At 34.8% G+C, this 17,696-nt stretch overlaps 1 protein-coding gene across 1 annotated transcript in view; it reads left to right on the top strand.

Annotated features, from left to right (window-relative positions):
• Positions 1–14,965, top strand: part of MS3_00009405 (uncharacterized protein) — a 45,060-nt gene extending 30,095 nt beyond the window's left edge. Inside the window, exons 12-16 of the mRNA XM_051217767.1 lie at positions 3,396–3,624; positions 9,166–9,422; positions 10,959–11,228; positions 13,010–13,242; positions 14,283–14,965. Of these exons, the coding sequence (XP_051064192.1) occupies positions 3,396–3,624; positions 9,166–9,422; positions 10,959–11,228; positions 13,010–13,242; positions 14,283–14,403 (1,110 nt within the window). The 3' untranslated portion in view covers positions 14,404–14,965. The remainder of the gene's footprint in view (positions 1–3,395; positions 3,625–9,165; positions 9,423–10,958; positions 11,229–13,009; positions 13,243–14,282) is intronic.
• The last annotated feature ends 2,731 nt before the right edge of the window (positions 14,966–17,696 follow it).

Here is a 17,696-nt window from a genome sequence, read left to right as displayed (position 1 = left end):
AATCTTCTTAGACACATTTTCATCATTCTGTACCTAAACGTTTTCACTATCATTGATACCATTACTAATTCTACTATGAAATTTCTTTTAATAATTTTATCTCAATGTGATAATTCAATGTATCCACGTGAACTAATGCATATATGATACAAAGATTTACGTTACTGATGACCGGACGATTGCTTTCTTTTACATTTCCAATTTGATTTGATTTTATCTCATTATCTATTTTTTTCATTCTGTTGATTTTTTCTATTCATACGACGACATGAATTGGGAAAACTTGTGTCGATACACATTTAAGTCTTAGTTTGTTATCTATTAACAACAATCAGTTATCAGTAGGATGTACCTGCATCCCAAAGTTGATATTCCCTGCATGACTTAAATCCAGAGTGATGGCATTTGAAGCAAACTGAGTCGGGTTAGAGTCTTGAAGTAATCATCAACTCTAAGATGCGGTTAAATCCAGCTGACAAGTCCCAAATAGGACGAAACGTGCGTCTTGGACTCCACTGCTAGCCATCATTCATCTTTGCCTATAAAAAGCTTGTGACTTAAGGCAATATCGAGGACGTCCACAAAGGATAAAATTACAGTTTAGATAGTTTCAGTAAAAATCATCAGTCAGTAATTTAGTTACATTTTTTATAAAATAAATTAGGTAACTAGTATAGGGGTTGTGGAGATTATTAAGTTTTTGATTGAGATCATGAATCGATTGATGTTAGACCAGCTTTGGAAACCTGGTTGGTTGATGTTAGACACTATCACCATTGGATGCCGGCTCAGTGGTCCAGTAGGTTAAGCGTTCACGCACGAGACCGAAGGCCCTGGGTTCAAATCCCGCGAGCGGGATCGTGGATGCGCACTGCTTAGGAGTCCCACAATAAGATGAAACGGTCTTCCAATGCTTCCAGGTTTCCAAAGGTGGTCTAACATCAGTCGGTTCATGATCTCAATCAAATAACTTAAGTAACTTTATTTATGAATTCATTCACTACTGTAAATAGTTATGAATGAATGAATTATTACGTAATCGTTTGTTGTTATTGTTGTGTTTTTGTATTTCCATTGTAAATTAAGATTGACATATTTAATTCATTTTTATATTGTATAAGATAAATTGAAGTTTGTTTACAAGTGGAATAGATTTAATTAAGTAAACAAAAATTACACAAGTACTCATTTTTTTTTACTTTAAAAAGCAATTACGTAATCCTTTTGTGAAACGTTTAATAGCATCCAGTTGTTGTTTATCAATGCGCATTGTATAAAACTCCTAAGCCTCATGTAACCATACACATTTTGCTAAGGGTTGAACTAATTATTTTTAAGTCATATCAGTCAGTCAGTAAGCAACAACGTAGAACTTCGTACGTATGTACATCAGTTCGAGTTGCCACACCACATTAGCACAAAGATGCAGTTTATGACTCAAACTCCATAGTGGTAGAGGTAGTAAGAGTATAAGTAGTAATCGGAAACATTGAAGTTTGAAGATGTTATTCAGGGAGTATAATACAGTGAAATAAATTTGGAAATAGAAGAAAGAAAAAAGGCACGAAGAATTCAGAAGATTATAATTAGGGAGAACACAAAGAGTGGATGCCCCTGCGCTATTGTGAACGATTTTGAGCCATGTCATTCAAGGACTCTAACTATCGGTTGCTATCATCTCGCGGTCTCCAACCAGGTAGTCTACACCTACCAACATGACTCAGTCCACTTGTCAGTGACTTCATGGATTTGTGCCGTTTTGGTCTGGCCACCCCTAGCTTTCTTCCAATCTACTCCTATACAACAAAACGTCGAAGCAGTCGGTGGTTAGGCATACGTAACACATGTCCCAGCCATCTCAAATGATGAAGTTTCACTGCTTCATCAATTGATTTTCCATCCTTACCTAGTACCCGTTTCCTAACAACTGTGTTACTTACTCGATGGTCGCAGGATACACGAGCAATGTTTCGAAGACACCTATGATCAAATACTAGTAGCCTACGGATATCCTCTACTCTTACTGGTCACGTTTCACTGCCATAAAGTAGGACGGAACGAACTGCTGCGCAGTAAACACGTCCTTTGGTTGATAGACGGATATCTTGCCTACGCCATAAATGACGCAAGTTGGCAAAAGCCAGTCGAACCTTCTGTATCCGCGCTGAGATTTCGTCACACACCAGACCACAAGGGCTGGTGAGACTTCCAAGATAAGTGAGGCGGTCGACCCGTCATGTAGCGATGACTTGACTGTACAATCAGTAAATTCGTAGTCAATGGTTCATATTTCCAATTTCAGATAATTATTGATATTTTACACGATCAATCTCAATCTCTACTACGATAAATTTTACTGTCCTAACACCATATGATTATCAATATGTTATTCTACTTTTTCAGTATAGGATCGTGGAGATTGTTGAGTTCAGATTGATATCATGAATGGATAAATGTTACTCCACCATTGAAAACTGGAAGTATTGGGTAGTCGTTTCATCCTAGTTTGGGACTCCTCAACAGTGCGAACCCATGACCTCGCACGTGTGGCTTAAACCCATTTGAATTCACTATTCATGCTAGGGTACTTTAGTTGAACATTAAAAAAAACTGATTTCAGTCTTTGTTTCAGTAAAAGGTTATTTGAATTATCTCTGAATACCAAGATGACATAGACAGGGTTCTTTGTGCTAAGGCTTTTCAAAACTTCACCAGACCTTCATGTGAAGAGAAGAAGAACTACCAGCTTCCTTTATTAGATATACTTATAAGTAGATATGAAGACCGTCAAATCAAATGATTTATTTTTAGAAAGTCAACTCGGACATGTCAGTACTACAGTTATTATAGTTACTATCCAGTGCAATACAAATTAGGTTTGATAAGGGGCCTATTTAACAATATTAATCATATTTGCACAAATAACGCTATTTATGACGATGTTAGGTTGTTGAACAAAACACTAATGGGAAACGATTATTCTTTTTTAGTCATCTATGCAATATTCTTTTGTAAACAATATGATTAAGAAATAAACCAGCATAAACTGAAGAATCACTAATAGCCTTGAATATATGTGTATTTTCTAAATAGTAAAAACACTTATGATTAAATGCGTGATCAAACCTCAGATTCTCAGATCAATCATCTTATGTGATGATAGACTTATAAATTACGAAATAAATCAATTATGCACATAAGACAATGTTCAGATTTCATCACACGTTGACGAAAATGAAGTGAACCATCTATTTTATACTCTTTGATTATCAATAGTTTTTCAAGTCACTTTAGATCATGACAGAAATGGCTCGTTTCCTTAGTCGTTTATTATCAATTTACCTAATGTTCACTGTCTTTTGTACATACTTTTATTTTTACTTTTAATTTTGTAGGTGAATCCACGTGAAGCTGTTGCTTGTGTTGTACATGGTTCTGATTTACGTGAAATGACTCCAGCACAAATTGATGATATATTAGTTAATCATCCAGAAATTGTATTTGCACGTACTAGTCCACAACAAAAATTAATTATAGTAGAAGGTTGTCAACGTCAAGGTGCAATTGTTGCTGTAACCGGTGATGGAGTAAATGATAGTCCAGCCTTAAAACAAGCTGATATTGGTAAGTGAAAGTGAATTAATAAACTACCAGTATGACGTTGTGGAGATTGTTAACTATTTGATTGAGATCATGAATCGATCAATGTTAGACCACCATTGAAAAGCTCAAAGTACTGGATGGACGTTTCGTCCCAGATTATGGGACTCCTCAGCGCGTGAAACCAAAAGTTCTGAGTTTCAGTCCTGCTTGAGGGATCGTGGATGCAGACTATTCAATATAGTCAACAATCCACAGTATTCATTAATCAGTATTGGGTTGTGGATACTATTTCGTTTAGATTAGTATCATGAATGGATCAATGTTACACCACTATTGAAAACTTGGAAGCACCGAAAGGTCGTTTCGTCCTGGGGAGTTTCATACTAGAATGAAACGGCCGCTCAGTGCTTCCAGGTTTTCAGTGGCGATATAACATTAATTCATTCATGATACCAATCTAAACTCAACAGTATCCACAACCATGTACTGATTATTATCATGTACTCACTAGTGACTAGCTTCAAGATGGATTTTTTGGAGTTCTAGTGAGAACCCGTGACTAATAGAGTTTAACCACGTCTGTTGTGAAGCAGTTACCTACTGAAGACAATGGTGGACGGTCGCGCAATATTTCAGATTGGCTGAAGTTAGACATTAACACTGCTGTATATTGGCTCAGTAGTCTACAGGTTAAGTGTAGGTTTAATTTAAAACAAAGCTGCTAAACATCATTTCACTTAACGTTTTTATACGGTTATCAATCAAAATTTTATGTTAGTCAAGTATTTAATCAATAAAGTAAAGAGGAAAGACAGATTCTTTGTTCACCTCTGAAGCTGAACAGATGAAATTATGTCGTTCATTAGCTCGAAAGTTACGCTGCACCGAGCTCAGTTCAGAACCATGTATTTCAGTAATTTTATAATTCCTCAAACGAATGAATAGATGGGACGGATTAAAACCTATTGTAGCTATAAACATAACAATAAATACACTTACAGATGACAACCCAATGAAGAGAGAGTAATGTCGAAATCAATTAATATGAGTGACAAAATGAAATGATAAAAGGCATTACTCTGACAGTTTATCTTTGGGAACGTCAGTTATGTAAACTGCATCAATGATAGTAATAATAATGGTAGTAACAATAATAACAGTTATTATTATTATTATTTCTATTATAAGTTATGTGGCACAAGGCTATTGATGTGAAACCTTGAACGTATGTTTCACACTAGGTAGCACTTATTAGCAAGGCTTATTTCCAGATCATTACTCATTTATTCAAATTATAGCTGACATAATCTGAGATTGAGATGTTTACATTAGGCGATCACGGAATAGTAAAAAAATGTTATTTTTGTTATGGTTTGTATAAGGATCATTACTATCATCAGTTCTGCTATGATTGGATGTTATGACATTTGGATGAAGTGCTTCACTGAATGTTATATATCTTTAGATTTATATTGTTTATTGATTTCTATTGAGGTACCATATATGTGCCTGGTCCTAAGTTGTAGTTGACTAGTTGACTAAGTGACCATAGAAAATCAGACAAGACTGAACAACTTTCAACCCAAACTCTACAATACTCATCCAACTAAACTATAATGATCTACTTCTGATTAATGTTTAGGAATTCCTTTAGTTCTAAAATAAAGTCGTAACCATTAGAGTACAGGCATGTTGGGAATGAAATAACTGTTACTATTCGATGAAATAATCGTCACTATATATCGTTAGTTAATTGAATGTGGTCGTATGCCATTGAACTCTGACTCAACGATTCTAACATGTAAGCGTTAACAACGAGACCCGAATATTTTTAATGCTAACGCGGAAGTATTCATAAGTGTGAGGAGTCCCGTACTAGAGTCCAGTACTCCCTAGTATTAAATAATCTTATGTAAAATCAATCTGTGACGATAAATTACTTATAATTTAAATCGATCTCCTTATAACCCTAAATAAAAAAAATGGTTAGCTCACTGATGAATCACTTCAAGATTTTCCTCAAGTTCAAGTCAGGATTCATGACTAATGGAATTCACGCATATTGCGAGTCAGGTAGATCGCAACAATAGGACTAGATGATTATCTTGCTATATTGCAAACTGATTTTTGGATGCTAAACCACTTGTTCTGTTGGTTAGGCATTCAATGCAAGATCTGAGGTTCCTAGATTCGATACCTGGTGAAGCTACTTGTGCATTCTGCTGAGTAGTCCCATACTATTACGGAGAGCTTTCCAGTGTCTTCCGATAAGCATTAACATGTTAACTGAGATTAATCATTAAAAAAATACTACCGACAAATTGAAGCCAACTCTACTAAACCTCTTCAGCCCAATCTATTCACGATAAATATAATTTTAAAAAACTAAGGCCTCTGCATCAGTAGACCTCAGTATACACAAAAGAAAAAGCAAGATCCTCAAATACAATACGGAGAACACCAGCTCGACCACACTTGATAAACAAACTCCGAAAGACGTTGAGCCTATCACCTGCCTGGAAGGCATCATCTATGAACAGGGAGGATCTGATACAGATATAAAAACGAGGATTTCAAAGCAAGAGTCACATTCCTACAATTCAAGAGCATATGGGACTCACAACAACTTTCAACCAATATCAAAGTGAGAATCTCCGATACGAATGTCAAGACAGTCCCACTATATGGAAATGAAATGTGGAGAATTACTACAACCATCACTAAGAAGGTACAAGTATTTATAAAAAGTTGTCTACATATGATACTCAACATGCATTGGCCGGATACCATCAACAATGGCCTTCTGTGGGAGAGAATAAATCAGCTTCCAGCCGAAGAGAAAATTAGGAAAAGACGATGGAAATGGATAGGACATACATTGGGGAAATAATTAAACTACATCATGAAGCAAGCTCTAATTTGGAATCTTGAAGAGAAACGAAAAAGAGGAAGGCCAAAGAACACATTATGTCAGGAAATAGAAGCAGATATAAAAAAGATAAATAACAAATGGAAAGGAATGCCCATGACAGGGTTGGATGTAGAGTGTTGATGGGCGGCGCCTATACTTTTCGACAAGGAGTAACACGTATAAATAAGATCTATGTTTGAATTCCTCCCTACGGAATTTTAAACAACCATGAAAATGTATATTTATATTCAAGAATATAGATAGCTAAATATTTTTCAGAAGGGTCTTTGTGGAGATTTTAGAAATGTCGCTGATTGGAATCATGAGTCAATTGAAGCTAGACCACCATGGAAAACCTAGAAGCACTGGATGGCCGTTTCGTCCTATTATGGGGCTCCTCAGCAGCGCACATCCACGACCCCGCACCACGCGGAATTCGAGCCCAGGACCTATCAGTCTCGCGCCAGGTACTTAACCAACTAGACCACTGAGCCGTTATCCGACGGTGTTAATGTCTAACTTCCAGTGCTTCTAGGTTTTCCGTGGTGGTCTAGCTTCAATTGACTCATGATTTCAATCAGCTAAATGTTTGTTTATTTAAAGTAGTATAAGTTGAAAAGAAAATAACTTAAAACTTTATCTAAACAAGAGTTTGTTTATTTTAATAATGATAATTAATACATAATACAAAACATGTGATGAATAGTTCATTAACCCTAATACATACAAGTAAGTGATTAATGTTGTTGCTGTTGTCGCTGTGGTTACTGTTGTTGTTGATGATGATGTCAATAGTACTTTATATGATAATACTTAATCTTACTAAACATCAATAATTAAATGACACGTATACTAATATGTTATCTCTCTTTCTTAATAACTAATGATGAACATAATTTATAGACGGTAATTATGTGATATAACAGTGATGTTAAGTCGATGGAGTGGCTGAGTGGTCTAAGGAAGGCACTAGTTTTAAGCACAGTGATGTTAAGACAGCTAATTTATTTATTTATTAGGATCAAAAGATGCTGATAAATTGGTATAAAGAAATTAACATTGAGATTTAGGGATAGAATTTAGAATTAAACATTAGAATAGAGGTATTCATCATGAATGGATATCAATTATATTATCAAAATGTTATTGAATTATATGAATTAATGAATTTCGTGCTGAAATTCAAGAGTTGTTAACATCGGGTAAAGACAGGTATCGAACTCACTACAATAAGAGATGGTCGCATAATTTCATGGATCAGTTGAGGTTAAACATCAACACTGTTGGATGTAGGGTCAGTGATTTAGAAATAAAGCGTTCGCGCGCAAGAACGATAGGTCCTGTGTTTGAACCCCGCAGGCGGGATCGTGTATGCTCACTGCTGAGGAGTCCCATAATAGGACAAAACGGTCATCCAGTACTTTCAGGTTTTCCATGGTGATCTAACATCTAATTGATTCATGATCTTAATCAAAAACTTAAAAATCTCCACAAATCTATACTGATAATTTCATTGTTTTGTTCATAAATTGAAGTTCCGCCGAATGCATCACAGAGAAAGTCTTCAAAAGTCATGAGATTACTGAAAATACTTTGATAAATCATTGTTTTTTGGAAACTTTGAAAATAAACTCATAAAATTATGAATTCATCATTGATTATCCTATTTGAATTATTATCGATTTTTTAACACTATTCCGTACCCAACTTCTGTTAAACTGTTCGTTTAAATATTGACGAATATACGTACAAATCTTTTCAACAGTCTTAGTATGCTTTACAAAAACTTCTTGATTGTCAAGATCACATTACTTACTTATTTACTAACGCCTGTTATTTCCAACGGAGTATAGGCCGACGACTAGCATTCTCCAACCTAGTCTCTCCTGGGCCTTCCTTTCTAGTTCTATCCAAATTTGGTTTGGATTATTTTTTTCTGGTTAGCGTTGTTTCAGTGAGTTAGTTTTCTACGAGACGGGGTCGCTAACCCCATGCCCAACCCTCCTCCTTTATCTGGGCTTAAGATCGACAGTAGCCTAAGAGGGGCTCCAGGAGCAAAATACTTCCGATCCGTTGGCCAGACACTATCAACAACAACCTACTGTAGAAAAAGACAAACCACATTCCAGCGGAGGAAGAAATCAGAAATAATCCCTGGAAGTAGACAGTATATATATTGAGGAAAGCACCCAACCGCGTCACAACGCAAGCATTCATCACATGGAATCCTCAAGGTCAAATGAGAAGAGGAAAACCAAATAACACATTACTCCGAGAAATGGAGACAGATATGAAAAGAATGAACAAGAATTGGATAGGACTAGAAAGGAAGACCCAGGACAGAGTAGGTTGGAGAATGTTGGTCAGTGGCCTATGCTTCATTGGCGAGTAACAGCTCTAAGTAAGTGAGTTAGGAAGTAAGATTACCAGGCGAAACGTTGGATTTACTTCAATTACATTCTTCCTCTTTATTATTACTTAATAATTAGCAGTGTCATTGTCACATCGCGTTTACCTGTTAGCATAAAAATCTAATTTGCAGATATTTCAATCTTAAGCCAACACATTCCATTCAATATAATAAACAAAACATATGTAAAATCGCTCACTCCTTATTTCTTTCTTTGAATTTCTTTTTTTGTGTTCACAAGGTGTTGCAATGGGTATAGCCGGTAGTGATGTAAGTAAACAAGCAGCGGATATGATTTTATTAGATGATAATTTTGCTTCGATTGTTACAGGAGTTGAAGAAGGTCGTCTTATATTTGATAATTTGAAAAAATCCATTGCATATACATTAACATCGAATATACCAGAGATTACACCATTTCTAGTGTATATTGGATTTGGTTTACCATTACCATTAGGTACAATTACAATTCTATGTATTGATTTAGGTACTGATATGGTAAGTAATCTTATCTATTTCATGAAAATATATAATTGATTCCTTTTAAATGACCATGGGGCTTCTATGGATACTATAAGATTGGCGAATTTATCCTCATTAGTAACCAAAATGCAACTGACAGTTGTTTCATCTTAGCATAAGACTACTTATCTGTAGCTATTCACGACAGTCAAATTTGAAGTCTCAGATGACTAACTGACAATTAGTTCCAACTGTTTTCTAGCTAAAGTTAGTTCATGATATGAAACTTTAAGCTCGATAGTAACAACCATCTCGTAATTGCTAGTGACTAACTTAGACAGGTAAATCTTGGTGTTCTACTCAGAGGCTTTAATTAATGGGATCTAACCATGTAAAAATATGAAACAAATATCATAAATGACAATCAATGATACTTTTGCAATTTCAGCAGTTCACTGGACTTTAGAATATAAACCGTTGGGTAATAACTTATTTATCTGGAGATCAAGTGTTCACTGAGAAACCCGGAGTTTCTGAGGTCGACTTAAGGTCAAGTACTGGATATGTACTGCTAAACAGTCCTCTACTAGAATAAAATAACTGTTCAGTGCTTTCTTATTTTCAGTAGTTGTCTAATCAAAGTATTATTGTAAAATATGTTTATTTTAATATATCATATGGAGCTATAGGTCTCGCAGGGGGCAAGGTCATAGATGCGCACTGCTGAGGAGTCCCACAGTAGGACGAAACGGCCATCCAGTGCTTCCAGGTTTTCCATGGTGGTCTAGCTTCAACTGACACATGGTCTTACCCATTGAAGTTAATATAGATAACATTGCTATATAACAGTTATGGAAATGATATAAAGCGGTTAGATTACAGTTTACTTTATGTGATTTCGTTTAACTATTAATCTATCATACAATAATTGTTGCCTAACAACTGATGAAAATTTCCATGTAGAATTAATATAAAAAGTTTCCTAGTAATACAACGAGTTAACTGTTATATCCCGATGAGAATAATGAATGGTAATTGCTGGGATCTATTTGTGGACAAATACTATACGTATATTTATATTGCATAATTGTTAAGTAGCTGTTCTACGCACATTCATGTTCCTCTTATTATAAGCTCTATTTTGACCTATGAACTGTTACTATACAATTTACCATTCTTGAATTATGCCCTGTCTATTAATTACAATCTCCAACATTTACAGCCACATTTGGCTAAATCTTGTACAAATGTTGTTTTCTATTTTATCGTACGATGTGGTCTGTTTGATTGGTATATAAACCCAGTATGGTTGAAATACATGATTCATATTGCAGAGGTTGAGATTGGTGTTCTGGATTCGAACAGGCAGGCAGGGATAGGCGGGAAGAAGGACCGATAAAGACTCTAGACTGCTCATATGGGTCGTTAACCCATTTGATAAATCACTGTTTTCTAATTGGCGGTATCACTACGTTACACAGTGATAGGGACACTGTTCACAAGTTACAACATTAATCAAACCATAAATCAACATTCAATTCAGTATTTTTTTAAAAAATATTTTTCCCATAGATTCCAGCAATTTCATTAGCTTATGAAGAAGCTGAATCAGATATTATGAAACGTATGCCACGTGATCCATTACATGATCGTTTAGTAAATGAACGTTTAATTGCTATGGCTTATGGTCAAATTGGAATGATACAAGCACTTGGTGGTTTCTTTGTTTATTTTGTTATTATGGCTGAAAATGGTTTTTGGCCAAGTAGATTAGTTGGTATACGTAAAGAATGGGATTCACGAGCTGTAGACGCATTAAGTGATTCATATGGTCAAGAATGGGTAAATAGTATTCTTTTATGTTTATTATAAATTGATATGTTTCTAAATAAAGGTGTACTTTTAACTGTACCATGCAATCAATCAATCAATTGGTACAAAAAGGGGCACCGAATACATATATGTCACACAATTATTTTATTGGAATATGTGCATACTGTGCGTATTGCCTTGATATTGCCATAATTCACAAGCATTCTAAGCAAAGATGGATAGTTAGATGGTGGTTGGAGGTAGTCGACAGGAAACCGTGGACCCAGGTTTCGCGCTACTTGGCACTCGTCAGCAAGGTGTACCTGTAATCTTGAGGGAACTGGTGCTCCCTGGCAGGTTCAATCTCGTGTCACCCAGCTTCACAGTCAGAGACGTTACCTCTGAGCTATCCAAGCCACGACCGACCTCCTGTAGGACTGAGATGTAATCACAATTGATTGATCATTGGGTGGTGGCCGCATTGCAACATGATCGATAGCACTTGATCTGCACTAATAAGGACTAGACACGCGTGACATTGATCACCACCCAGAGATCAATCAATTGTGAAAGATGGATAGTGGCTAGCAGTGGAATTCAGAATGTGCAATTCGTTCTATTTGGGACTCGTCAGCTGGATTGTTCAATAAGATTATTCAAACTATGTAGCAGAATGAATTAATATCTAGAGTAAATAACAAGCATTTATCTTATTAACTTACAGATTAATAATGCTTATGTCTAACTAACAGAAAAAAATATTCCGAATTCCATTATGGGTAAAGTATAAAAGCTAGTTGAAGACTACCAAGAATGAGTTTTAGCCGGTTGTTAGACAGTCAGAAAACAGAATGATGAGACTGTAATTTAAGGACGAAACAATCAGATTTATGATAACATGTTTTGGATTTCGATGAGAAGTTCATTCATCCATTTAGTTAAATAGAGTTTTGCCATTATAGTTTATGTCAGTTCGTGATGAAAATGTCAAATCTAATTCATCACACTAGTTGATAACCCTCATTTAACACTAATAAGTAGATGGACATTTTTTAAAGTCACTTTGACATCGCTCTTAGGTTGTACATAAATTACAGTCTCACCAACGAATCTATTAAAGTCTTCTATGAATTAATATTTGAAGAGATCGAATCGATCTCCGAGTTGTACATCATCAACATTATTATTTTTACAATGATACAATGGTATACAATGGTATTTCTACTGGTCACTTTACATGATATAATATGAAGTCTATCCATTTTAAAAAATTTTATGCTAGAAATAAAATTTCATGCACTTAATTCTGATTGCCTTATCCCTACGCTACACTTTCATCAATAAGAGATTGTGGATCATGAATCAATTAGTGTTACACCACCATTGAAAACCTGGAAGCACTGGACGGCCGAATTGTCCTAGTATGGGACTGCTAAACACTGCACATTCACAACTACACACGCAGGACTCGAACCCAGGACTTTTGATCTGGCGCACGAAAGCTTAACCTCTAGACCAATGAGTCGGCCTCCCTAAACAATAAAGGTAAACGAACTTTAATTTTTTTCATCGGTCCTCAATCAATCCAAACTGTAATCTTGAATCAGCAACGAATCGATCAAAGGGAGCGGGAAACATCTTTGCCTGTTATGAAAGTGTAAAACGTGTACATATTAGAACTATGAATGGTACACCTAGTTTTTATGAATGTAATGATATCTAACAGTTAGATTATTTAGTAATTCGTTCTTTTTGTATTTCATCTTATCGGTTTCTTTCTCTCTTTCTCTTTCCCCATCTCTTCCCTACAGACTTATAAACAACGTAAACGTTTAGAGTCCACATGTCAAACTGCATTTTTTGCATCAATTGTCATAGTACAATGGGCTGATTTAATTATTTGTAAAACACGTCGTAATTCAGTAATACAACAAGGAATGTGGAATAAATATTTAAATTTTGCATTATTCTTTGAAACTGCATTAGCAATCTTCTTATCCTATTGTCCTGGTTTAGATAAAGGTCTACGTATGATGCCTTTAAGGTAATTTCTATTAAATTTATAAATGTTATATTTTCTTTTGTTGAAGTATAAGGAAAGAGAATTGAACCTGACTATAATTTATGGATGAACTAATCAGATATAAGATAACAGATCTGGGATTTTAGCGCGAAATTCACTTATCCATTTGGTTAAAGAATGTTTTGGCATTATAACTGATGTCAGCACGTGATAGGAAACCATAGATCTAATCCCTAACCCTAACCATCAACTGTAAATCATAATTCCAATTCCTCACACGGGTTTATAACCCTTATATGGTCCTAGTTATTAAGTGAACACTTTCAATGTTAGTGTGGTCGTCCATAGATTATAGTTTCGCTGGAGAATTGTAAAAGAATGTAATCTAATTGATAGTATTACCTAATCGTTTAACCTTAATGACGTTTTAATTGTTAATAGGCCAGTATTTCAATGTATTTCAACGTGAGCAATAAACTAATGGATAAGTGTGTAAGTTACAACTTCTCCTATCACCACCACCACTACTACTGTTACTACTAGTAGGAGTGTATGTTATAGTAGTGGTGTAATGTACAAGAACACGAGCGGATATCTCACTAAAATCTGAGAACCGTATAAGTAAATCCTTAATTTGCAAAATATCAATCCATCATATCAAACTTGGCTGTTCCTGTTGCAAACATCAAACCATTGTCTCAGATTTCATTGTTCATGCATTTTCATACCAATTGCGTTCCGTTTCGTTCCGTTCCTGTTCTTTCCTCATCAATCTTCTATTGAAATACATTCTATGCCTGATCATCGTTATATACTACTTGTATGGATATAAGTAATCCACACCACAGTAGTATCCTCAAAAAGTCCTATTATACAAAGAAGAATCATCTATGAACATAATCTATCAGATGATTACTGATCAAAGAATTAGTAGAACTATTGAATTCATTCAATATCAGAGAGATGAGTTCGTGAACTCATCATATGAAACATTTCATTTGAATTATAATTACAATCCGATTATAAATAATACTCGGTTTATTTATTTGTTATATTATTAGATATACATGGTGGCTTCCAGCATTACCATTTTCCATATTGATTTTTGCTTATGATGAAACAAGAAAATATTTAATTCGACGATTTCCTGGTTCATGGATAGAAAAAGAAACTTATTACTAGAGATACTACTAATAACAATACTACTACTACTAATAATAATAATAATTGGATTCCCTATTCCTTATATTATTCATAAACTTGTTAACAATATACTGGAAAACACTTAGATTATCTGCTTTAGAAACAAAGCCCTGAACATAATCAGTACATATAATATGATGTTTTAATTCTTTACTCTTCAATTATTCCTTCTTTATTCTCTTACCTTATGGTTATATGTGTTAGTCTCCTTCTCTTCATCTTCTTCTGCTTTTCTTTTTCTTCTTTCTCTCTACACGTGTATGTGTATACATGTCATGATTAGAAATGATGAACTATAAAAGTTTCTTTTATAATCGACTACATTCAATGATTGTTACTAACGAGTAGTTTCTAACTGGTGTTGATTTGTTTCTTCTTTATTTTTTTTTGGTTTTTCTCGTTTTTTCCCCCCTATGTATTTTAAAAATGTTACTTTATACAGATGACAAATATATATACATATAAGAGTTATAAATATAGATACTTCTATACTTGAGATTGTTTTTGAGTTGTTTTATTTGTTAAACCAATTACATTATTAATATTTACACTTAATGGGTATGTCATACATGTGAAAGTATGATTTCTTTTATTAAGGATTTCATTTGAAGCTTCAACGTTCAATATATATATAGTTATATAATATACCCTTGTGGGCCAGGGTAATTTTACATTGGTTTTCAGGAGAACCAGACACCATCCGGACTTTCACGTAAAAACCCAAATAGTGCAGCTCAACCCCGTTTAGCAGAGGAACCAGACACCGTACAGACTTTAACGCTACAATCTGAATAGTACAGCTCAATCCTGTCGCGCAACCACACAGGTACCAAGCACCCTGGTGGACCATTCGCACCATTCATATACACACTCACATCACATGTATAGTTATTCCGATCAATGATCGCGTGAATCAATTATGCACAGCACGAACAGGCCAAAGTTGACCTATTCCGCTTACACGACAGTCAAACTCGTTAATATTAGCAATGGCGGCATGCCTTACAATGTCCCAATGACAATGGCCCTCGGAAACACTGAAAAGCAACCACCAGTATGAATGAAATCGGTTAACCAGCAAACCAATTTTTGCATGAACAGTCAGCAAAACTTGCCAAAGCAATGCCGAACCGTCCACAATAACAATGGCGAACCTCCAGCCTCATATGAGACCTTCAGCTCTATATAGCCATATAGCTAATAGTGCATACAACACATGTATAGGGTAGTAAGCGAAATAGCCCAGCCTGAAGCGTTAGGGCTTAAATAACGCTTAAAACCCATTGTCTGATGTCGGAATACTATAATTAGACCACCAAGATCGTTTTTATCGCATTTGCGAAAATTTCATTTTTCCGACTTTTCAGACCCTGAGTTAGGGGTAGTATCCCTATATATATATATATATATATATATATATATATATATTGAATAGTTGAATATATGAGTTAGTTAAAACTAAACAACTATGGAAAACCTGATAGTACTAGACGATTGTTTCGTCCTAATGTGGGACTCCTCAGTAGAAGTGCTCATTCACGATGACTTATGTGGGATTCGAATGAAAGACATTCGCTATTGTGCGTGAATGCTTAACCTCTAGACCGCTGAGGCAGGATTCAACTCTGTTAATATCTAACTTCAAACAATGCATGAAAATGCACCAACGTCTACTATCGTCTTCAGTGAGTTACTATCTCAACGAAATTGGTTGAACTCTACTGGTCACAGCTGATATGAACACATTACTGTAAGCCATTCCAATTTGTCGAATGAAAATAGAGCTTAAAATAGGATCCTCAGTAAACAAAATCGTACTTTTAAATTGTTGTACTCATTCAATTAACTGAACATTGATGCATTCGAAAAATGCTTGTAAATAAGTGATACAAAATACCTAGTGATCTTTAATAATTGGACGAGCTACAGATTACTATTAATTACTACTTACTTACTTACTTACCTACTTACGCCTGTTACTCCTCGTGAAGGAGAAAGGGCCGCTCACCAGCATTCTCCATTCAACCCTGTCCTAGACAATCCTTTCCAGCTCGTTCCAGTTGTTATTCATCCTTTTTACATATCTGCTTCTATTTCTCGACGTAATGTGTTCTTTGTATCTTCCTCTTTTCCTCTTCACTTCAGAATTCCAAGTTAGGGCTTGCCTCGTGATACAGTTTGATGATTGACGTTTAGAAGAACTATTAATTACTAAGTGACAAGTATAAATGAATGAATGATGATATCATTATTTAAGAATTTACAATGAATATCTTTATGAATCCTCCTTGTCTCTTTTTTTCTCTTTCCAAATTTATTTCACTGCATTATACTCTCTGAATAATATCTTCAAATCCTAATCTTTCCGATTACTGCTTATACTCTTACTATCTCTACCACCACGGGATTTGAGTCGACAACTGCATCTCTGTGCTAATGTGGTATGGCAACTCGAACTGATGTACATACGTACGAAGTTCTGTGTTGTTGATGACTGACTGACTGATCTTTATGTCTGAATTTCAGTCAAGTTTGTTTGGGATATGTGAAACTTGTGATGTTTGTTGTAATACTGTTTTTAACAAGTTTTTATGAAAGATCTTGATTATGTCTAACTGAATAGTTGAGTAGATAATGCGTTTGAGGTTTAAAATGAAATTTACTAAGTTCAATGCTTGAAATAAACATCAATACCAAGATTCACCTCCATTCAACTGATGAATCTCAAGTAGGACGAAATAAGCGTTCTGGGTTCCAACTTTAGAGTTAAGATTCATTTATGAACACCTTCATCATAATTTTAAACCTTAATCTACTTCTTACATAAGTCTTAATTCATTTTTAACTCAAATAAACATTAAAGAGAAATATAACTCCATCTATTATTACCTTCAAAGTTATTTACCGATAAACTAACATTTGATAGGTGGTACTTAATGATCATTTTCTGATCTTACACTGATTAATTGATATATTCTATTGATGTTTATTCCATAACTTTGAAGCTGTTTCTTTCTTTCTTTCTTTTCTAAATTCTAACTAGTTTGACATTATCATCTTTAGATGCGAACACATGACATTGTCTCCTTTTTACTAATAGTTACTAACGACAATGTTTCACAACAGCTGATCATCATCACCAAAAATATAAACAAAATAAAACACCAGTGATCTATATAAAAGGTAAGAACTTGTTTGTTTGTTGTCGTTTCAGTCGTGAAAAATGAGAAACAACGTTTAAAAAAAAGGAAAGAAAATTTGTATTGTAATTT

Source organism: Schistosoma haematobium, chromosome 7 (genome assembly GCF_000699445.3).
Source record: "Schistosoma haematobium chromosome 7, whole genome shotgun sequence".
NCBI classification, from domain to species: domain Eukaryota; kingdom Metazoa; phylum Platyhelminthes; class Trematoda; order Strigeidida; family Schistosomatidae; genus Schistosoma; species Schistosoma haematobium.
This window is presented reverse-complemented; position numbering and strand designations above follow the sequence as displayed.